The sequence below is a fragment of the Uranotaenia lowii genome, chromosome 1 (genome assembly GCF_029784155.1).
Source record: "Uranotaenia lowii strain MFRU-FL chromosome 1, ASM2978415v1, whole genome shotgun sequence".
Lineage (NCBI taxonomy): Eukaryota > Metazoa > Arthropoda > Insecta > Diptera > Culicidae > Uranotaenia > Uranotaenia lowii.
The window spans coordinates 106,954,695-106,978,481 of NC_073691.1; the positions used below are offsets into that span (position 1 = coordinate 106,954,695).

Sequence of the window (23,787 nt, forward strand, 5' to 3'; positions counted from 1 at the left end):
TTTTTTTTAAGATTTCTATTTGTACATACCTGTTACTACCGGGTTTATGCATTCTCTAGAATTAGAATGCCCTGGCTTTGCCGGTTGCACCTGCTCCAGCCGAAAATAGAAATAATTTTCGGCTGCAAAAAAAAATCCGTTCGGCGCACCAAAACAAACGAGGACCGTGAGCGTCAGTGGTGCCAGATTCAATGTTTTATCAATATTTGTGAAGATATTGAAATGCAAAAGTTCTTTTTCAATATTTTAGGTGATTATGTTGTTATTTAAAAATATTATTAAAACTTTCATTTGCCATTAATTTAATCTTGCAATTTCGTGCAATAGAAATCAAAGTTATAGCAGCTATATAGAATCGAGAAAAACCTTAAGGGCTCCATACTCCATGCAAACGCTAACACAAATCGATGGTGTTATGCGGTATGCCACCTGTTTGCTCTTTGCTGATTCACACTTTGTATCGATTATCGCAACATCTCTTTAAAAAAAGATTACTGGCGGGAACAGCAACATAAACAACAAAAATCATCAATAATCCGAATTCAACTTCGGATCCAAACCGAATTAAGAATATCTCTTCCAGAAAAAGTAAGCTGTTTGATACAATTCTACTGCTAAAATGTCTAATTTGTGATCGCCCTTTCCGTTTAAACTCTGTATGGTGACTAAAAAGGAAAAAAATCTGTAACACAATAAATATGTCTTAGCAAATTAAACGAAACTTCATGTTTACAATTATACAAATGCTTGAGTTTTCTGCCTGTTCTTATTTCATTCGCCTTTGATTCTTACGTAAATGCTGATTCCTATCCAAATGATTTGTGAAAGCATTATTGTTCACTTCTACAAACTTTAATAAAATATCTGGCATATGAAAAAAAATTGAAAGATGCATGAATATGTACAATTTTAATTTTCGAAATCGTCTGGCATCTCTGATCCACGTTTCGATAATTTTTGACGTGAATTTGACATAAGACATGAACGCTCTGGGTAACGGTTCGAGTTCAATTTTACGATTACAGAAAAATTGATGAAAATCGTTCATACCATTCTATCACCTTTACAGATACCATCACTTTTTCACAGAAAGGTTCATGTTTCATTTTTATCGTTCAAATTTTTCGTCGAAGTAAAGTTTAATAAAACAGCTACGTTTACACTGAAAATCACTTTTTCTGAAGCTGTAGATGAATCGTATAAACTGTTTGAGATATAGTTTTTTAGTATGCGGGAAAGATTCCCAAAATATTAGTTTGAATAGGATGGTACTGATAGTTAACTCGACTTCCTGGTGCTGTTTGTACACATAAAAAAGAAGGTTGAACTATACATGGATGATGTCAAAATAAACTTGCCAGAACTGCAATCCATTGTGTACTCAATATCGATTCCTGGGGCGCTGGCGTAAAGCTGTGAGGTAAGTTTAGCATTTCTAAATTGAAATAAAAAAAAAATCTATTTCCAAATTTCCCGCAGAAATGAACAAAGACTCCCCCAGCCATGGAAGCGTGATGCGTGAGATACACAGCATACCAGATGGGGTCCTGGAGGTGTTTGGTGTCGTTTTGTTCAAACCAATTCGCCTGGGTCAAGCACGTAACGTTCGCTTCAAGATTTTCCCCACCCTGCCGGTTCAGGCCGACGGGAAACCCTGGATGCAGACACCTTGGCCCTTATTCTGCGCCGCGCGTGACGTGAGGATTGGCGAGTCACTTCAGAGTCACGTGAGTCCCGTCACCTTATTCCCGGAGTCGATATAGGTGAGGTGACAGCAAGTGACAGTCGTGAGAGCATGGTTCATTTCCAGTGAGTGACTTGAGTGAAACCCAAAATGGCCGAACTGTCAAACGCGAATTAGTTGGGTTTAATTTTCTCTACGAAGAAATATTCAGTTTGTAGAAAACGGAATTTGTTAATTCCATGGACAAATATGTGTAAAAAGAAGCGTTCCCCAATAACAAAAAAGTTGACGAGAGTGGCCGGTCGAAAATTAAGTCACCCTTGGTGCGGAAAAAGACGGTGGAGGAAATACAGCTGGTATGGCTAGGCTCTGATGGATAAAAATTTCAAGAGTGCGTTGGCCAGTTGATTCCGGATCACAAACAGGCATCTTCGTTTGGGTCGGATTTGCTCCGGAAGAGTAAGAGCTTTTTCTGCTGGAAGCACAAATGACTTTTAACCGAATCGAGTCTTCATTCGAATCTTCCTGAAAACAACACCTTCAGTTCCGGTAACAACCATCCTCGTTTCTTCAAAAAACTGACTATCAACGACAATGGAAAAAGTTACAGAACAAACGTAAGTACATGCAGTGCAAAACTTTAAAAAATTTCTACAGTTTCCGAATTTTATTTTAGACTCCAATAATAATACTATCGGAAGTAGGCCACCTGAACACCTGATTATGAGTTTACAGCGCGGTAAATTGGCCAACTTTTCTTCCACAGTTCCATCTTCAATACCGGATGAAAATAATGCCCAAGTTGATGATTGCTTCCCTCATCGTTTGCGCCAATACATTGGAATCCATTCGCCGAAGTCTGTAGAAAAAAAGGCAACAAAATTGCTCTCGTATAAAAGCATACCTTCAGAGATGATAATTAATTCTTTTTACTTAAAAAATGGCATTAAAATAAGAATAAAAAAAAACTGGCTAACTGATTGCAGAATCAGGATTTGAAATCCAAAATATAGAATAAAAAGTAAAAAATAAAATAGAGCAGTTGTGAAGAATAAGTATTCCTAAATTTCTAAACTAAACTAAACTAAAATTTTAAATTCAATTATTATTCGAAAACATTTCTTCATTTTTTTCGATTCACTGTTTTATTTAGGCATTTCTGTCAACATTTTTGCTTCGTCGCTAACTGAAAATTAGCTTACAAATTTCTATTCGATCACCACGATGAAAAGTTCACATTGAAGTATCAATTTAAACAAAATAAATTCAGGTTAATCGCATGTTATTAACATTTGGATCCAATTTTTGGTGAATTTATCACTTCGTCACTAACTGAAAAGGAGCAGAAAATTTTCATGCAAAATGCTGGGAAAAAAAATTGATTGGAGTTCAACAACAAACAACTCCGCTTTACAGTAATTTTTGTAATTTCCCATTTTATTTCTATCTCGTCACCACCTGGAAAGGTACCGACAATTGTCACCTAAAATCGTCACCCGAATGCGACGATTCTCACCCACGGTGACTACGGGAATAGGGTAAGAACTCACATAGTTCATTCGAAGTGACGTTCCTCACCCAAACCGACTTCTGGAATAAAGTGACTTGGGTGACTCGACTATCTTCACGTCACTCGCGGCGCAGAATAAGGGCTGGCCCTCCCGCTTAACAAAATAAATGCTTGGAATGCTTGAAAGAATGCTTGGATCTCAAGCATTCTTCAAGCATTCCTCCTATTGAATTCAAGCATGAAATGGCCCAACCGATTCTACTTGAAATGGTTTTCCCGGTTCAGAGTGACAGCTCTCGTTGACATCTGTCATGGTTTGATAGTATTTGTATGTTCGGTTCGTGTTTATGTGTGAGTGCGTTAAAAATTTAATGCATATGTGTGCGTTAGACCGCTGCAAAAACTGACTTTTTGCTCCCATGTGTTTTTCCGATTCCTTTTTGCTCTCCAATCATCTGTGTTAAATAGAAGATGATTTGGTTCATCCCTGAATTAGCGCAACGGTTTTTAAATTTGTATGGAAATTAGTATGGGGAAATTTTTTTTTCTAGATAAAATTCGCTAGGGAAGCGATTTAGGGTTTTATGCAAAAAATAACTTCTTCATTGGGTTACTGTATTCTTAAACTTCAATTTTTACTAAGGTTACTTTCAGCTAGATGCTACCAGAAAAAAGTTAAAGCAATCTGTAAAATAAAAATCATTCATAGTAGATCAACAGTCAAAACTGTCAGCAGCACTGGAATCATGAACTTGCATGCAATTTTCCTAGCTAAATACTTGAATACAAGCTACTGCGTTTCATACACAAAGGCGTTTTAAATCGGGTAACGCAGATAGAAAAAAAACTACAGCACTATGTAGAAAGTAAAATACAAACTTTTTGAGATCATTGAAGATATACGGTGATAGATGTGGTGAAACGTTTCCGAAATTCACAACCAAGTTGAAAAATAAGATAAAGTTACGCATGTGGTATACCTATTCATTCCGCGGGCGGTCAAATGACGGTAAACACTTTCCCCTAAAACTCTCTTGTTTTTCGACCGATTTCTACAAAGTTTATAGTTTTGGAAAGCCCGTAATGTGACTTAAATGCGAATTTCAGCTACAATTATTTTTCTCAAAGTTATTCAAAGTCGAAGGAAAAAATTCGTAAAACAGGATTCGGGAAAGGCTCTAAATCAGTTATTAAGGACTCGAAAAGAATTTCACTCAGTGCCAGAGAACGTTGCGATCCAGTGCAAAGCCAATTCTAGGTGCTAGAATAGTCTCAAAAAAGGCAGATTGATAAAAAGTTAAAAAAGAAACAGCTACCTTTGAAAAGTCGTCAAAAATTCTGTGTTTCGTGTTTTAGAAATCTAAAGATGCCAAAATGTCACAAATTACGTCAAATTTCCATTTCACTTTACACAAATTTTCTAATGTAACGGGAACAGCTTTGGCGGTTGATTTATTAAAAATTACGGTTTACCAGTTTTTTACATTTTTAGTGACCATGATCTTAAGAAATTTTCAAAAAATATTTCCATATGTGTAACATATAGCTTCTAACTTCAGCGTTCTCAGGCACTAAGTAATTTTATTTTTTCGAGTACTTAATAACTTTTTCCCGAAGCCTGTTTTTTCGATTGTTTTTTTCTTCGACTTTGAATAACTTTGAGAAAAATAATTGAAGTTAAATTTTGTCTGAAAACTGTATTTGAGTCAATTCACGAGCTTTCCAAAATTATAAACTTTGTAGAAATCGGTCGAGAAACAAGAGAGTTTAAGCGGAAGAGGTGTTTGCTGTCATTTGACCGCTCGCGGTATGAACAGGTACACAAAAAATGTCGATATGTTTAGTGTTAAATGTGCAATTGATCATCTGAACTTCATTTTTGTGTAAATTTAACACAATACATACAGTTTTTGTGAATTAATGATTGAAAACACGATAAATAACGCATTTTTTTTAGAATAAATCAACTTAATTTATGGTTTCGGACCTGATTATAACATTTAAAAATAATCTTTTCCTGTGGATTCTGTGAATTAGTTAAAGCAAATGATTTAAGAGGTTGTTTACCGAAATCGATTGAAAATTATATAAGTTATGCTTGTTTTACTGTAATAATGATGCTTTTTCTCTAAATAATACCACCATAGTGTAAAGTAAATTAACTAAACTTAGTTTATGAAGAATTCAACATTGTAAATCTTCACCTGTTAAACGGACTGACTTTGGACTGATTTCTGACCGATTTCGGACCGATTCGGGACCGTTCCTTCGATCCGGGAAGGAATAACTTGCATGCAAGTTTTCAGCCAGCGATGCCATGAGTGAAGCAAACTCGTCTGAGTTTTTGATAAATCTTTTCTAAATTCCAAATATCTTTGTTGTGATACAACTAAGCATCATAGTACCTTTACATCATTTGTAGAGATTAATTCGAGGAATAGTATTCAGCCTTTTTTTTTATTTTTCCGAAGTTTCTGTAAATCTGTAACGATTTTTGAATAAAAAAAATTGATTCTCCATGTAATTCTCCATACAAAATTAAAACTCGTTGCGCTAAATCAGGACTCAATGTATCGCTTCCAAACTTTACGGAGATTTTTGTGTGTGAAAATACCATCAAAAAATGGTATGGGAGTTGTAATAACTCATAAATTTCAGATTTCCCATACAAAGCCTGCAGCGGTCTAGTGTGCGTGCTTGCTGAGGTAGGTATGGCTAGGGTGTTTCGAATTTTAAAATATTAAAATTTACAGAAATATAATTATTATTCAAATAAACTTTTTATTCATCTTCATACATATATTTATTACACTTTGCACTATTTATATCACTTAAAGTCAGCAATCGCGAGGACAGCGTCCTAGACATCCGAATTCGTAAAACATTAGAACGCAATTCTCAACCTTCAGCATTTACTGTGATCTGATGATCTGGAATCTGGTGATCGAAATCTGGAAATAAAAAAAAAACCTCATTTAAAAACGTTCAGCAAATGAAACTCCGGTTGAATTCCGTAGGTCTTGTATGGAATAAAATAAGATGAAATGTCTGTTGTTGAAATTCTTACCTTAGTTGATGATCCGATGCTCAAAACTCTTAGGAAATTGCCAGCTGCCTTTGCCTTTGGTCGCTCATGGATGCCGATTGCACCAGATCTAACTGGCGAAAGTTTTATATTGTTCTGCTGAAATGAAGAAATCGTTAATTAATAATGAATCAATAACCAATAAATCAAAAACTTACCATTTCACGAAGCTGCAACTAAAAAAGGTGGAAACATAATGGCCGTTGAAAAAATCAGATTTTTTCCAGGCCTACTTTGAGCACTAATACTCACAAGCAAAAAGTCGTTAAAACAACCAATGTAATCTATTTTCGTAAATATGCACAATATTGTAAATGTATATGTGCAATCGGTGCAATCAGCTGACTAGACTGATGCACGTTTAAAGTTAAAGCTCCAATTTATGGCATTGAACGCAGCCCTACGCGCGGAATCGTTCGCTCAAGGTTTTAAAATGGCCTGCGGGCTTATTCTGCGCCGCGCGTGACGTGATGATTGTCACCTCACCTCGGAGTCACCGTGAGATTTGTCACCTTATTCCCGGAGTCGACATGGGTAAAGTGACAGAGGTTCATTCTGGGTGAGTGGCCGAATGAACGCATCTGTCAAAATGGTAGAATTTGTTCTGTATTGTTTTTTTTTGGCTCGCAATTCGAATTTTCCGAGCTGATTTTCCAAGTTTTTTGTGATAATTTCGGTTCGTAACTGGCCATCAACGGGTCGTAAGGTGACAGCAAGCAACAAAAGAAAAAAAAACGGGCATTATTGTGCGTCCTAAGTGAAAACGATGAATTCGGAATTCGCATCGAAAAGAACAAAAAAAAGCACAACAATCGATAGCTGCTGCTTCAACCAGCCGGGTCACAAAAGGCGGATTTGATCGCGGGACATGGCGAAAGACGTGGGATACTGCGAATGAGGAAGAATGGTTTAGGGCAGGACTTCGAAGCCGAACCTTTAATTTGTCCGAAATAACCACCCGCATACTAAAAAACTATATCTCAAACAGTTTATACGATTCATCTACAGCTTCAGAAAAAGTGATTTTCAGTGTAAACGTAGCTGTTTTATTAAACTTTACTTCGACGAAAAATTTGAACGATAAAAATGAAACATGAACCTTTCTGTGAAAAAGTGATGGTATCTGTAAAGGTGATAGAATGGTATGAACGATTTTCATCAATTTTTCTGTAATCGTAAAATTGAACTCGAACCGTTACCCAGAGCGTTCATGTCTTATGTCAAATTCACGTCAAAAATTATCGAAACGTGGATCAGAGATGCCAGACGATTTCGAAAATTAAAATTGTACATATTCATGCATCTTTCAATTTTTTTTCATATTCCAGATATTTTATTAAAGTTTGTAGAAGTGAACAATAATGCTTTCACAAATCATTTGGATAGGAATCAGCATTTACGTAAGAATCAAAGGCGAATGAAATAAGAACAGGCAGAAAACTCAAGCATTTGTATAATTGTAAACATGAAGTTTCGTTTAATTTGCTAAGACATATTTATTGTGTTACAGATTTTTTTCCTTTTTAGTCACCATACAGAGTTTAAACGGAAAGGGCGATCACAAATTAGACATTTTAGCAGTAGAATTGTATCAAACAGCTTACTTTTTCTGGAAGAGATATTCTTAATTCGGTTTGGATCCGAAGTTGAATTCGGATTATTGATGATTTTTGTTGTTTATGTTGCTGTTCCCGCCAGTAATCTTTTTTTAAAGAGATGTTGCGATAATCGATACAAAGTGTGAATCAGCAAAGAGCAAACAGGTGGCATACCGCATAACACCATCGATTTGTGTTAGCGTTTGCATGGAGTATGGAGCCCTTAAGGTTTTTCTCGATTCTATATAGCTGCTATAACTTTGATTTCTATTGCACGAAATTGCAAGATTAAATTAATGGCAAATGAAAGTTTTAATAATATTTTTAAATAACAACATAATCACCTAAAATATTGAAAAAGAACTTTTGCATTTCAATATCTTCACAAATATTGATAAAACATTGAATCTGGCACCACTGACGCTCACGGTCCTCGTTTGTTTTGGTGCGCCGAACGGATTTTTTTTTGCAGCCGAAAATTATTTCTATTTTCGGCTGGAGCAGGTGCAACCGGCAAAGCCAGGGCATTCTAATTCTAGAGAATGCATAAACCCGGTAGTAACAGGTATGTACAAATAGAAATCTTAAAAAAAAAACCAAACCTAATGACCCCGTTTCTCATATTTTAGGTTGTGCACCCGGGACCTCAACCTTTTTGGTTCACACAATGGAAGCGTTTCAGCTACATATGATCGGCTTTTCGGTCTTGGTAGAATTAGTTGGCCCATCATTATAGCGAATTCGTCGAAGCAGACGAAAATCCTTACGGACCACACAGGGACATAGTTGGTGCTGGCTCCGGAACCATGTACAGGACGTGCTGATCAAAATGTTCGACAGGAGGAAGCAGAATAAAAATGACCCATTGGGATAAAATTTAGGGTAATATTCGTTATATTAATTAAGTAATTTAATAAAAATAGTGAAAATGAACGCATTTCTTATTCTTATCCGAATTATTTCCAATAAACATGACGAACATTTTGCGTTTGTGTGCGTGCTCTTTTCACGAATGGTTTCTCAAACAGTCAGCATAAAGTTGGAAAACGTAAAGTAAAATTGTTACTGGACGTTTCTGCGTAAAGGTTTAGATATGAGAGCTCTTCAAATAACTATAATTACTACAGTTCGTTAATCTGAATACGTTTTACACAATTGGTTCTTCAACCTTAAACGAACTGCTTATTGAACGGTTCTCCCATACAAATGTTTTAACCGTTTTTAACAATTACATAACCTAACGACATATTAAAAATGCTGTGAATTTGGATTTAACGGTTCAGCCAATTAATCTCACGGTTTAAATAATCGTTTACTAAACGTTTTTTTACGCTTTATCAAATCGTCGTTTGACTTTTATAGAAATCGTTTGGTTACAATTCTCATTTATGCGGGCACTACTCGGTGCAAGTGAAATTTTCCCCCAGCGACGGGAATCGAATAAAATGGAGTGAAGTGCTATATAAGTGTGTTTTTTATCATGTTGAATATTAACAGTGAAATAAAGTTAACCGTCGCCCAATTTTATATGCTTTTTATTAATAACGTCTTGTAAAAAAAATGTTTCGCTGTATGAATAAATTTAAAAATACAAATATGAAAGTGAATTTTTCTTAATTGATTCTTAAACCATCATACTGTAGTGAAATTCGGTATTTACAGCCTAACTTCTCCGTTTTCAATAAAATTTCTTTTAATTTTCTATCTCGTCACCACCTGAAAAGGTACCGACAATTGTCACCTAAAATGGTCACGCAAATGCGACGATTCTCACCCAGGGTGACTACGAGAATAGGGTAAGAACTCACAAAGTTCTTCCGAAGTGACGTTTCTCACCTAAACCGACTGCTAGAATAGAGTGACTTGGGTGACTCGACTATCGTCACGTCACTCGAGGCGCAGAATAAGGGCCAATGTTAAATTGGTGGCGTCCCCGGATACATCACTTTCACCGGTTAAGCGTTCTCCAGTAGCAGGGACGTAACTTTGCGGAACCGTTCCACGTCCGATTGTGACAGCGGGGGCTCCCGGAGGAGCAGGTGTAAGAACTACTCCGAACAATGCGATGAGTAAACCTGTAGCCGGTGCTGTTCAACGATCTGTATCGTCCCTTGGCACTGTGCCCGACAGCAGTCCAAAATCATAAACAAAATTCCAGCGCATTATAAATATTTTTTTTTTCTAAATATTGTATATATTTCCAAAAACAAAATTATAAAAATTATCCATAGAAATAATGTTGTTTTATTTCCAAAAAATTTGGAATCGGAACAAAAATTGACATCAGGGCAGAAAAACAACAAAAACAACAGGGCAAAGCGTTCGGATTTTTTGTCCGATTTCGATCGGAAAACCATCAAATTTTGATGGGAAAACCATCTGATTTTGGTAGGAAATCTAACCGATTTCCGTCTTGAAACGACCCGGTTGTTTTGACAGCTCACTCGCAAAAACTTATCGTCGTCAGGAAAGTTGTTTCACCAGGGCACTGAATTCGTCGGAATTCGGTTGGATTTCTCGTCAGAATTCTAACCGATTCTCGGGTTGAACGGTCCGAAATCCTACCGATTTTGGGCCGATTTTTCGATCCGGGGTAAAGTGCCCGAAGTTAAAACCAAGGTTCTTAGATACACTAGGTTCTCCGACTTTCACAGTAAGTAGGCGAGGAGTGAGCGGGGCTCTCAATGAGTTTGTTTATTTTTTGCTCAGCTTTTCTGTGGTTTGTTGGTAAACAAACTTCATGAGTTCCGCATAGTTGCATAGCCTACATAGCCAAAATGGCTGAATCGGGAATTCGTTATTCGGGAACACCTACTGAATATATACCCACCTTGGTTAAAACCAAGTGGAGACACTTTTGTCGAAACTGTATGGATTTTTATACAGAACAGAGTTACCGTGTACCACACAGCGGTGTTTAAACTCGCCTCGGAAAGAATCATTCGGCTGATTTTTTCCGAGTTTAACTTGTTGTGTGCAGATTGATTTTATCTTCGTTCCAATCATGACGTGATTGCACACAAAACATAGAGAACAGTTCCGAGTTGATGTTTTCCCCTCCTCGCAGGAATAAAATCACACCAATAAAACAACAGAACGAAGCTTACCGTACACGAATGCTCACGAGCGATCGTTGCCCGACGGACCGAGTTAACATTCCTCGCACCCTTCTCTCGTTCGTTTCCCGTTCCCTTGTATCTATCACTTTTAGCCACGCCCCCATGCGTTGTCCGATTGATGTGTTCGGCTGCCGAACGAAAACGATTTTTTCTTTAATTCGCTGAACTGTTCGTTTGCTTCGCTGATGTTTCTCCCCCGATTGCTGTTTACTCCTGCCGAGTTTACCCGAAGCTTACTTCCTGATGCTTTCCGAGTTGAACTTTAGATAGCATCATTGCAGATTCAGTTTAACGAAATAAAATCGTTCTGCAAAGAAGGGCAAAGTGCGAGTATGTAGACTCGCGATTTTAACATCTCTGGTACCACAATCTGTCTCAGGGGAAATACTCTATATAGGGTAACGGACTTATTTTGGACCAGGGGACCTATTTTGGACCACCTTGTCTTGCTCTCTTATAAAGCAACTTATAATGAAAAAAATTGTGCATTACATCAAATGCCCGGGCTTCAACAATGTTTGCTGAACATTTTCATGATTATTTATTTTGTAAGAGAGCTAGACAAGGTGGTCCAAAATTGATCCTCTGGTCCAAAATAAGTCCGTTACCCTAGTAGGGTGTATTTCCTATCGGGTATTTTTAAATGAGCGTGTACACGCTAGAAATTGTTCAACCATTTATGTTTCAAAAATAACCATTTTTGACCTTTTCCCGGGAAATGCCATTTTATGAGTTCACCATGAGAAGTCATAAAATGACTTTTCGGGGAGAAGTTCGAATATGGTTATTTTTTAAACATAAGGGCGTTCAGCGAAGAAGTTAGGAAATGGTTATTTTTAAACCGTAGTTCAAAGAGCAATACTGCAGGATTGAACGTATTACAAAATTATCGGCAAAATTAAGGAAAACACGGTTTTCAAATAAGTAGTTCATTTTATTTCTTAATGTGGTATTTGCCACATAAATTTTATTTATAGGAAGATGATTTTTGAGCACAGGAATTGAGCGGAACCAGGAAAATTATAAGAACTGCAACCTAGCATAAGGCCTAAGCCAAGGCCGAAATATCCGGTAGCTTTAAAAGCAACAAAAGTGATTTCTCCCCACGATCCCTACCGAATTAAAATGAAAAACTAACATAACTTCGGTGCCGGACACCGCCGGAAGTGGTGATTTCATACCCGTATACTTTGGTGACATTTTGTAGATCCCAAGACGACCAAAATATCACTGTCGCCAGACTGTTCGTTCACGAGGGGTTGAGTGGTTAATTTATGACCGGCGGGTGATGTTTTCCAAGCAATCCAGCCCGTTCCAGCTCCATCAGGATGGTGAAAAAACGGTCGAGTATCTCGCAATGATAGAAATTCTAAAACAAAAATACTTCATCAACCTTTTATCCTTGGAAGTCTACATTTAAAATTATTTAAAGAAATATTAAAACTTACCGGGAGTGTGATCCGGGTTATCTGTTTCGTGATAATGTTTCCAAATTGTGCGAGGACCGCTGCCAGATGGTGCGAGGTCGATGCTTTTCCAACTTTCGTTCGCTGTGGGCTGTGGCTGAAGAAGATGAACCGGTAGCAAGCGGCTCCTTCAACTTGATGATGATTCTGGTGTTCCATTTTGATATTTCAAAAGCGATCGTCTTATCGGTGTCTGAAATTTTTTTGTATAATGTTAGGTTGGAATATTTATATGGCGATAATTTATATTAAATTGATTACCTTTTGTCATTACCAATACATTCGATGTGTTCTTTCAATACTAGGACCGATTTAATGAAGAACTCGATTAAGTTCGACTGAATAAAGGATTTCTTCAAAACGCGTTTGTCAGGCACATCAATTATTTCAAAATGGCTACGATAGAAACACCAAATTTTCCAAACATTTTGTGGTTAATGCTCGAGAACTAATGAAATGGTTAAAATTTAAAAATGAAAAATTCTTGAAAAATAACCATATTAGTAGTGTAAGGTCAGGTTGGTGGCTAGCCGAAATTTCTCAATTCTTCGATTTCACAAAGTCAATTTTTACATAAACGGTCACAATTTGATGAAAACTGAGGACACTTTTATTGATTGAACCACTTTATTAAAACAGGAGAGAAGTAACTTGCTCGGTTGGAATTTGCGAAGAGACTATATTGAGGAAAGTTAAAAAGCTCTCAAGAAAGTAACTTTACAGGCAAAACATGACATTAACGATTGCTTAGTACTAAAAACGAAGGATCAAACACAAGCGTTACAAATAATTTTCGAGCACTTTTCTTATAACTAAACATCGCCGCCACCTTGGAATTCTTAATTTCAAAATTCAATTACGCTGGAACTGTATCAGTTGATTATCAGATTCGTTCGATGTTGAATTGTCTCTCCTCAGGTTTTCCGTGTGCGGCAACAGGCAGATTTTGGTAATCGGCCTAGTGATGTACCCCTTGGCGGTGCGAAGAGTGACTACTCGTGAGAGTCTGTCAACTCCCGGTTTGATGTCAACAATGCGTGCGAGAGGCCATTTGACTGGAGGAAGAAAATCGTCAACAATAACAACTAGTCTCCCAGGTTTAATTTCGTTGTTAGGCTGGATAACTTTAGTGTCCCTTTGAAGCTCCTGTAGGTATTCTGTACGCCATCGATACCAGAACGATTGATATAACTTTTGCATTCGTTGGTAGTGATCCAGCCTTGAAATTGGCAGCTGCGAAACGTCGACCTCAGGAACAGAATTCATCGTCGTGCCGATGAGAAAATGTGCCGGTGTAAGCGCTGTGAGATCATTCGGATCCTCTGTCAACGGTGTCAGTGGTCTGGAGTTCATTGCTGCTTCAATTTCTACCAGGATGCTGTACATATCTTCGAAGGAAAGTCGACTGGCTCCTAGCTGCCTGTACAGGTGCCTTTTCGCAATTTTTACTGCAGCCTCCCACAATCCTCCGAAATGCGGTGCTCTAGGAGGGTTCAAATGCCACTCGATTTCCTTCTGGAGGCAGAATTCGTCGATCTGTCCTGACTCTGCAGAACTGTGCAACATAGTGTAGATTTGATGGAGCTCGTTCTTGGCCCCAACGAAGTTTTTCCCGTTGTCCGAATAGATATGAGCTGGTGGTCCACGGCGCCCTACAAATCTACGCAGTGCTGAGAGAAAGGCTGGTGTCGTGAGATCGCTGACCAGCTCAATATGAACAGCTTTCGTCGAAAAACAAACAAACAAGCATACATAGGCCTTCTGTGGTGCTGCTCGTTTGTGGACCGGCTTCAAATATAAAGGTCCAGCATAATCAACTCCCGCAATTGAAAAGGGCCTGCTAGGCGCAGTGCGATGGAATGGCAGCTGACCAGTTTGCTGCTGTGCTGGAACGGGATTCGCTCGGGAACAGTGGAAGCAATTTCGAACAATATTTCTCACCAGCCGACGTCCATTTATGGGCCAATATTTTTCGCGTATCACAGCCAGCATCACTTGGCCGCCACCGTGAATCAGTTTGTAGTGGTAAAATTGAGCAATCAACTTCGAAAGAGGGTGGAAATTTGGAAGCAATATAGGATGTTTGAATTCATAAGACTGTTCCGAATGCCTCAGCCTACCTCCCACCCTGATCGTCCCCTCGCTATCAATGAACGGATTAAGAGCCTTGATCTGAGAAGCCTTTGGTAATTGTGAGCCTTTTTTTAAATCGCCTATTTCTCTCCCGAATGCCTCCCTCTGAGCCCACCTTATCAATGCTAATTTTGCATGCTTCATTTCCTCTAGCGATGGTCGCTTACTAATATCGGGTGCCACTCTTTTATGAAAATTTGCTTGAAGTATTTTGAAAAATCGAATGCAGTAAGCGGTGGTTCTGATTAACGTTTTTAAAACAGGATATGTTGTAAACAGCGGATCGGGAGCTTCAGTGCGGATAACAGCTACAATCATGTCTCGGCGTTCACATTCGGGCATATTGGACGGACATGTTTCTGATATTGGCCAGCTTATTCGTGGTTCTGCCAACCACGATGGTCCCTTTTTCCACAGCTGATTAGATATAAAATTATCCACGGAGACACCTCTGGATACCATGTCGGCTGGATTCTGGCTTCCAGCAACATGATTCCAATTTGCATTGTGAGTTGTGTTCTGGATTTCAGAAACTCGGTTTGCGATGAATGTCTTCCACGTACTGGGGGGCGATTTTAGCCATTGCAGCGTCACGGTCGAATCTGTCCAAAAATATGAAGCAGATGGGTTGAACTCCAAGGATTGCATGATGCGCGAGTATAACTCTGCGCCTTTGACAGCCGCGCATAATTCGAGCCTGGGGAGGGAAACCTTCTTCAATGGAGCAACTCGGCTTTTCGCTGCCAGCAACTCAATTCTGACATTCCCAGCTGCATCAGTGGACCTAGCATACGTGCATGCTCCGTATGCGGCTTCGGAGGCATCAACAAAGGTGTGTAGTTCAACGGTGGAATGCGGAAGGAGGGCATACCTCGGTATTCGATATTTGGAGAGTTGAGGAAGTTGAATCTTAAAATTTTCCCACCGTTTTTCTATGCTAGGAGGAACCTGGTCATCCCAGCCACTTGAATCCAACCATAAATCTTGCATTAAAATTTTTGCTCGTACGACAACTGGAGATATTAACCCGAGAGGATCAAACAGCTGGGCTATGGTTGATAATATGGCACGTTTCGTAATTTTCTCTGGAGAAGTTGTATTGTAATCGAAACGAAAGGTGTCCGGTTCCGGCTCCCAGGTTATCCCAAGCGTTTTGATGGTTTCTTCAGGACTGAATTCGAAGTTGGACTGGGTCCCTATTTGATCGGATTTCAAATCTTTGAGGACTTCCATTTTGTTTGATGTGTATTTGCGTAAAGGAAATCCTCCCTTGCTCAGCAACTTGTCTAGCTCGTCACGAAGCTCAATCGCATCCTCGATGGACTCAGCACCTCCGATACAATCATCGACATAAAACCATTTTAGCAGTGCATTCTTCCCGCGGGGATAAGTATGGCCTTCATCTTCTGCCAGCTGCTGCAAGGTGCGTGTTGCGAGAAAAGCTGAAGGCGCTAACCCATAAGTTACAGTCTGCAATTCGTATGTTCGTATAGGATCAGTGTGGCTGAAGCGCCAAAGAATTCTTTGCATGCGAGTGTCGTCTGGATGCACAAGAATCTGCCTGTACATTTTGGCAATGTCTGCGATCAAGGCTATAGGAAAAGTGCGAAATCGGATTACTTGAGTGATCAAATCCTGCTGTATAGTAGGGCCAACGAGAAGGCCATCATTTAGCGAATGACCAGATGACGACTTTGTCGAACCGTCGAAAACAACACGCGTTTTTGTGGTAGTACTTGACTCTTTCAGAACCGGGTGGTGCGGCAAATAACAAACTCGACCTGGAGAACGTGTTTCGTTAACCTCTTTCATGTGTCCAAGACGCAGATACTCTTCCATAAACGCATGATATTCATTTTTTAGTTTTGGGTTTTTTTCTAGTGTTACAGTATTTAGAAACACCCTATGTTAGCTACAACAAACTCTCACGCTCTATCCTTACAACTACGAGCATCAGTTTTATACTGTCCGTCACCGATGTAAGATCGTTCAATAAAGTACTGTTACACCATAGTTTGTCTTATTACGTTATTACTTCGAGATAATAAAACATGGTGTCAGAAGTCATCGTGTGCTTCTGAAAACAATTTCTTGGCGTCATTGGGAAATCGCGAGAAAAGTGCTTAAGGACAGTTCGTTCGTTGTCGGTAGCCATTTGTAATTTTCGCCGCGCAGTGAAAGAATATTTTCGAGAAAGTTCTCAATAAAGACATTTCTGGAATTTGCGCGTAGTGAAGAATCGGCTAATTGCTGATAAGACATTTGGTGTACATTTCGAAACAGTTTGTGCGTTTTAAAACGTCGTTTGCAATTTTTGTCGCGTAGTGAAAAAGTTGTTTTGAGAAAATTTTGTGGCTACGGCAGCCATTTTGGATTATTCGATCGTCGCAATGGATCCAAATCAATTCGCTCAACTTTTGGAGCACCAGACCAAGCTGTTTGGTCAAATGATGGTCGGCATACAAAAGTCCAATGCTGCGGCTCAGTTTGCTGCACCTGTGGGACCCTCTCTGGGAGGCAATATTTCGGTCCCACAACCAGCAGCTCTAACCCTGGAAGGCGATATGGAGCAGAATTTCGATTTCTTCGAAAAAAGTTGGACTAGCTACGTTAAAGCTGTCGGAATGGACCGATGGCCTGGAGTGACCGAGGAACAAAAAGTGAGCTTCCTCATGTCTGTTATTGGAGAGCCGGCAAGGAAGAAATACTTTAATTTCGAGCTAACAACAGCAGAACAAGCAACGGTGGAAAACGCTCTGGCAGCAATAAAGGAAAAAGTCATAGCAAAGCGCAACGTCATCATAGATCGTCTGGACTTTTTCTCAGCTTCGCAGTTGTCTGGAGAATGCATCGACGATTATACGACTCGCCTGAAGGTTCTAGCCAAATCTGCCAGGCTGGGAGTATTGGAAACAGAACTGATCACTTATAAAGTCGTTACTGCCAATAAGTGGTCACAACTCCGTACTAAAATGTTAACAATCACCGATATAACTTTGGCAAAAGCTGTTGACATGTGCAGAGCGGAGGAGATAGCAGCAAAGAGATCTGTGGAGTTGGCGATTCCAAGTACCAGTGATGTAAAAAAAGTTTCAAGACCGGTGAAGAAAACTCCCATCTGCAAATTTTGTGGTGACCGACATGAGTTCTTCAAAGGCTCGTGCCCAGCTTTGGGGAAAAGGTGCCGTCTCTGTAAAGGAAAAAACCATTACGAGAAAGTCTGCAGCAAACGCCAGAGTTCCAGCTATAAAAAACCGAAGAAAGTGAAGGAAATAATAAAAGAAAATAGTGCAAGTGAATCGGAGGACGAATCATCAAACCACACTTCAAGTGAAAGTGATGAAGAATATGTAATTGGAAAAATAGTGGATAACTCTGAAAGTGGTGGTAGCGTATCTGCGGATCTCGCTCTAAAGTTCGGTAGTGTTTGGAAATCAGTGAAATGCGAATTGGATACAGGAGCTAGCACGAGTCTAGTTGGTCAACAATGTTTAGCCAAACTGTCTGGGCAGTCAAATCCGTCATTGTTTCCGTCAAGATACCGTCTGCAAAGTTTCGGAGGCAATCCAATTAAAGTTCTTGGAGAAGTAAAGATACCATGTCGCCGCAGAAATAAGAAATACAAGTTGGTACTTCAAGTTGTAGAGGGTGACCACTGTCCGTTGCTATCGGCGAAAGCGTGCCGTATTCTGGGTTTCGTGAGATTTTGTAAAGAAGTATCGTTCATCGCACCCAAGTCGACCGACACTTCCCGGAAGCTGTTAAATGTCTACAGAGTCCAAGCATCCAGAATTATTGAGGCTCATAATGATATTTTCAATGGGTATGGGAAATTAGCTGGAACCGTTTCCCTAGAAGTGGATAGGAGCATTGCACCTTCAATTCAACCACCCCGTAGAGTGCCAATTGCTATGCGAGACAAGCTGAAGAAGGAGTTGGAATCTCTCGAGAAGGATGGCCTGATAGTGAAAGAGCTGAAACACACAGAATGGGTAAGCAACATAGTTATTGTACAGCGTGGTAGCCCCGAAAACCCTAGTATCAGAATATGTTTGGACCCCATTCCGTTGAATAAGGCTTTGAAGCGTCCAAATCTCCAATTCGTTACGCTGGACGAAATACTTCCAGAATTGGGGAAGGCGAAAATATTTTCGACTGTCGACGCTAAAAAAGGTTTTTGGCATGTGGTATTAGATGAGCCCAGCAGCAAACTTACCACGTTCTGGACCCCGTTCGGTCGCTATCGCTGGACCCGCCTACCATTTGGAATAGCACCCGCTCCTGAAATATTTCAAATGCGTCTACAGGAAGTAATTCAAGGACTAAATGGAGTTGAGTGCATAGCGGATGACTTGCTTGTCTATGGAACCGGCGACACATTGGAAGAGGCTCTGATCAACCATAACCGCTGTTTGGAAACACTTTTAAATCGTTTGGCAGAGCACAATGTGAAATTGAACAAATCCAAGCTCAAACTCTGTCAGACGTCAGTTAAGTTCTACGGTCATGTGCTGACGGATGAAGGAATAAAGCCAGACGAAAGTAAGATAGCTACGATCCAAAACTTTCCCACACCAACAAATCGCAAGGAGGTCCATCGCTTCATAGGTATGGTCAATTACCTGAGCCGTTTCTTGAAAAATCTTAGTGCTAATCTCACCAATCTCCGCAAGTTAATCCTAGAATCGGTGCCATGGCAATGGACATCGACCGAAGAAGAAGAGTTTCGTCGAGTGAAGGCGCTTGTTGCAGATGTGGGCACTCTTCGGTACTACAACATGAACGAGCCACTTACCATTGAGTGCGATGCCAGTTGTTTTGGTTTGGGTGCAGTTGTTTACCAGATGGATGGAGTACTGGCGTATGCATCGAGAACGCTTACCCAAACGGAACGGAACTACGCACAGATTGAGAAGGAGCTGCTGGCCATTTTATTTGCGTGCACTCGATTCGACCAATTGATCGTTGGCAATCCCAAGACCGTTATCAAAACAGACCACAAGCCGCTTATTAATTTGTTCCAAAAGCCTCTACTCTCTGCTCCGCGACGTCTTCAACATATGCTGCTCAATCTCCAGCGCTACAGACTGTCCATAGAGTTTGTAACCGGCAAGGAGAACGTCGTTGCTGACGCTCTGTCTCGCGCACCACTTAATGAGCAGAACCCCGAAGAGTTCTTTGAAAAACGTGAAATCTACAAAGTATCCAACGAAGTTGAACAACTGCAGTTGAGTAAGTTTCTAGGAGTTTCGGATAGTCGCTTGGAGGAAATAAAAACCGAGACCAACAAGGACCAGTCAATGCAACTGATCATTGGATACGTACAGCACGGTTGGCCTGTGACGGCCGATCGTGTACCCGACAGCGTTAAGATTTATTTCAATTTCCGTGACGAGCTATCTACTCAAGATGGTTTAGTGTTTCGCGGAGACCGAATAGTGATACCACATGTACTACGACGTAAACTTGTAGACTGCTGTCACATAAGCCACAATGGAATCGAATCAACACTCAAGCTGGCTAGAGCAAACATCTTCTGGCCGGGTATGTCATCGCAGATCAAAGATGTCGTCAAGCAGTGCGTCACCTGTGCCAAATATGCCGCCTCGCAACCGAATCCTACGATGATGACCCACTGCATACCAGTGTATCCTTTCCAGCTAGTGTCCATGGATGTGTTCCAAGCAGAATATAATGGCATCAAACGTAAGTTCCTAGTCACCGTAGACCATTACTCTGACTTTTTTGAACTGGATCTACTGAAAGACTTGACTCCTGAATCAGTAATCAGCATCTGCAAGCAAAATTTTGCTCGTCATGGTAAACCGCAACGAGTCCTTAGTGATAACGCCACAAACTTTTCGAACGTGAAAATGGTCCAGTTTTCTAAAGAATGGGATTTCGAGTTGATAACTTCAGCACCACATCACCAACAAGCGAATGGTAAATCAGAAGCGGCTGTGAAAATAGCAAAACGTTTGCTCAAGAAAGCGGAAGAAACTGGCACTGACTACTGGTACGCACTTCTTCATTGGAGGAACATTCCGAATAAGATTGGTTCCAGTCCTGCATCTCGCTTATTTTCACGCTCAACCCGATCTGGAGTACCAACATCGACCGCAAAATTGCTCCCAAAGGTGGTAGAAAAGGTACCTGAAGCTATAGAAGAAAACCGTAAATCATACAAACGACATTATGATAGAAAAACTCGTAAATTACCTGATCTCCAAGTTGGTTCGCCAGTATACACCCAGTTGCATCCAGAAACTTCTAAGCAATGGTCCGCTGGAACAATTGCCAATCGTTTGAGTGAGCGGTCCTATGTAGTCAACGTTGATGGAGTGGATTATCGTCGTAGCCTCGTACATCTTAAGCCACGTAATGAACCCGATACCTCGAACCTCGATCAAACTTTGGCCATTCCTGAAACAAGTTCTTCAAGCCCGAATCAAGTACACGTCCGAGAAACTGAACAACCGAACAATTGGAAGGAGGAAAACACAACAACACAGCTTGCTTCGATCGATTCCAATCCGTCGACATCAACATCAGCAGCGTCGCGCACCCGGCCGACGCCCACTTCAAAACATACACGATCAACACAACAAACTCAAAATCAGGTTCCGAATGAAGCAGGTGCAGGAAGACCGAAACGTGAAATACGCATTCCGGATAGATTCAAGGACTTTGAAGTAACATTTGAATAACAATTTTCTTAGAGTAGGGAGGATGTTACAGTATTTAGAAACACCCTATGTTAGCTACAACAAACTCTCACGCTCTATCCTTACAACTACGAGCATCAGTTTTATACTGTCCGTCACCGATGTAAGATCGTTCAATAAAGTACTGTTACACCATAGTTTGTCTTATTACGTTATTACTTCGAGATAATAAAACATCTAGTTTTTGCTCCAATAGTTGAAATCTTCGCAGAGCAGCGGTTTTGGTTTCGCCCATCAGATCGTCGAACGAGCTTTTCTTCGGATAACGTACGACATATCTTCCGGTCTTTGTTCTATTCACTGTGCTTTTGAAGTGAGCTTCGCACTGGCATTCATCGAATGACCAATCCATTCTTTCCGGCAGCTCTTCTAATTTCCAAAACTTTTCTAATTTGTCTTGTAGGCTAACTAAAGAAATAGCAACTACCGTACAAGAAGTAGAATTCGTTTCATCTGTGTGTTTTCCTCCAGTAACAAGCCAACCAAAAACGCTATCAACAAGCTGCGGCAAATTTTCAGATAAGGAAATACGTTGGGCGGAGTTGAAGCAATGGAAGAAATGTTCCAGACCAATAATCATGTCGATTTTGCCGGCGAGGTCAAAAGTTGGATCTGCGAATGTTATATTTCTAGGAATCTTCCAGCCTTCAGTATTAATGGTGTGGGCAGGTAATTGTACGGTAAGTTTTTTGAGTACGAGAAAATTAACAGTTCTGATGAAGGAGTTGTTCCTAGAACGAATCTCCGTTGATACAGATTCGGTAGTTCTCTGGGCTTTTGGGCCGATGCCATGAATAATGACGTCAGTTCTGATTCGAGGCAGCCGCAATAGCTGGGCTAGTTGGTCAGAAATCAAATTTGGCTGTGAAGCAGAATCTAACAGAGCACGTGCGAAGTGTTCCTTTCCAAAAGCATCAACGATTTTAAGAATAACGGTTGGCATAAGCATGCAGCATGCTTCTGTGTTGACATTACTACTCATCAATTTTCTAGGAGGAGAATTGGAAATATTCATCATCGTGTGTAGAGATTCCTGTTCAAATAATGGACCGGTTGCTTCCGCTTGGGTAAAGTGCACTGATGCATTAGGGCGATTCGAATGTGGTTGACGTTGGGATACCTGTACATTTGGGTTCGTTTCGGGATGGAGCATGGTATGGTGGTGTCTTTGGCACAATCTACAGCGATAGGCGGAGCTACAATTTCTCGCCAGATGGTCGTGACGAAAACAATTAAAGCATAATCCCTTGGAACTGACAATTTGGATTCTTTCTTGCAGACCAAGGGCCTCGAACGTGGGACAATGGATTAACGGATGAGTTCCCTCACAAGCATAGCATTTCGAATAACGGGCTTCAGCAGTCGTGGAATGAGTGGAAAATCTAAATGGTTGAGCTCTTCGATGACTATTATCGGTTGAGTTGGCAGCAGTAGGTTGGGGATGTGTGTTATGATTGACTGAAATCGATTCCAATACGCGCACTCTCTTATGAAGAAATCCTAGAAGGCAGTTGAAACTTTGATCGGCAACATTAGCAGCATGATCCTCCCACAGCTTCAAAGTTTCGTCGTGTAATCGCGTACACAAAAGATGTTCAAGTATGGTACTCCAGGAATCAACGGGCTCTTTCATTTGTGCTAGTATTTTGACATGTCTTTCAAATTCATCAACGGTAGTATGAAGTGAAGCTGCCGTTTCCTTTCCCATCCTAGGGATGTCGAGAAGAGCCTGAAGATGACGTTTCTTCAGAAGATATTCGTTAGAGTACCTACTTATCAGTGATTGCCAGGCGATTTCATAGTTATCAGAGCTGATGTGGATTGACTCAATTAGTTGGTAGGCTTCTTCTTTCAGTGATGCCCGCAGGTAGTGGAATTTCTGAACTGAAGGAAGATCACGATTGTTGTGTATCAGAGCGAGGAAAGTGTCATGGAAACTCAGCCATTGATTATAATCACCGTTAAATTCAGGCAAGGAGATCGTAGGCAAACGGAGGCCTTGCAAAGTGGATGGTGGACAATTGATCGAGTGATCAGGGCTGCGGCTCATAGAGATGGGAGGAGGCAACATTGACGTTAAATTACCTTTAATTCGGAACAACCTAGGCTCAAATGATTCACGGCAATTTAAATTTACCACTTTACCTTCACCAGTTGTCTGTAGCGCCTCCAGCTCGATTTGAACTGCTTCCAAGTTATTCCATAGGACGTCGATGTTTTGCAACCTAATGGGTACCTCGAGCGAATCCCGTTCGATGATATAGTTTTCGATGAACTTTTCGGCCCGATCTAGCTGAGCCAGCAAGGTATCACGCCGTATGAGCAGCAAATCGATCTTCTTAGCGTCGTCCATTGCTGATGTACGGTGGTGCGAGGATAATGAAGGATGATTCTGCGAAAGGAAGACCAGGTAGGCCTGATTTTGACTCGATAAACGATTGGACTGGTACTAACCTGTACCAAGGCT

General features: G+C 40.3%; 3 protein-coding genes and 3 long non-coding RNA genes across 7 annotated transcripts; 2 read left to right on the top strand and 4 right to left on the bottom strand.

The window, feature by feature from the left end:
* The first annotated feature begins 835 nt into the window (after positions 1–835).
* LOC129739011 (uncharacterized) lies at positions 836–2,717 on the top strand. The gene is made up of 3 exons (XR_008735716.1): positions 836–1,420; positions 1,480–2,301; positions 2,361–2,717. It is a non-coding gene; the product is annotated as an uncharacterized LOC129739011 (long non-coding RNA).
* A 3,266-nt stretch (positions 2,718–5,983) lies between these two features.
* LOC129744732 (uncharacterized) lies at positions 5,984–6,651 on the bottom strand. 2 transcript variants are annotated; one of them, XR_008736990.1, is made up of 3 exons: positions 6,438–6,651; positions 6,262–6,375; positions 5,984–6,145 (listed from the first exon to the last, which is right to left on the bottom strand). It is a non-coding gene; the product is annotated as an uncharacterized LOC129744732 (long non-coding RNA). The 2 variants fall into 2 exon arrangements; XR_008736989.1 differs by having other exon boundaries at positions 6,262–6,378; positions 6,438–6,647.
* A 5,344-nt stretch (positions 6,652–11,995) lies between these two features.
* Positions 11,996–12,979, bottom strand: LOC129740470 (uncharacterized). The gene is made up of 3 exons (XR_008736253.1): positions 12,724–12,979; positions 12,445–12,655; positions 11,996–12,365 (listed from the first exon to the last, which is right to left on the bottom strand). It is a non-coding gene; the product is annotated as an uncharacterized LOC129740470 (long non-coding RNA).
* Positions 12,980–13,314: 335 nt separating this feature from the next.
* LOC129737771 (uncharacterized) lies at positions 13,315–16,164 on the bottom strand. Its single transcript, XM_055728935.1, has one exon. The coding sequence runs from the start codon at positions 16,162–16,164 to the stop codon at positions 13,315–13,317; it is 2,850 nt and encodes a 949-aa protein (XP_055584910.1).
* Positions 16,165–16,985: 821 nt separating this feature from the next.
* On the top strand, positions 16,986–21,302 carry LOC129737772 (uncharacterized protein K02A2.6-like). The gene has a single exon (XM_055728936.1). The coding sequence runs from the start codon at positions 16,986–16,988 to the stop codon at positions 21,300–21,302; it is 4,317 nt and encodes a 1,438-aa protein (XP_055584911.1).
* Positions 21,303–21,447: 145 nt separating this feature from the next.
* Positions 21,448–23,673, bottom strand: LOC129737773 (uncharacterized). Its single transcript, XM_055728937.1, has one exon. The coding sequence runs from the start codon at positions 23,671–23,673 to the stop codon at positions 21,448–21,450; it is 2,226 nt and encodes a 741-aa protein (XP_055584912.1).
* Positions 23,674–23,787: the final 114 nt, after the last annotated feature.

Bases quoted from the DNA above. Each gene is read 5' to 3' on its own strand.
- LOC129737771 (XM_055728935.1), bottom strand. From the start codon at position 16,164: ATGTACAGGCAGATTCTTGTGCATCCAGACGACACTCGCATGCAAAGA.
- LOC129737772 (XM_055728936.1), top strand. From the start codon at position 16,986: ATGGATCCAAATCAATTCGCTCAACTTTTGGAGCACCAGACCAAGCTG.
- LOC129737773 (XM_055728937.1), bottom strand. From the start codon at position 23,673: ATGGACGACGCTAAGAAGATCGATTTGCTGCTCATACGGCGTGATACC.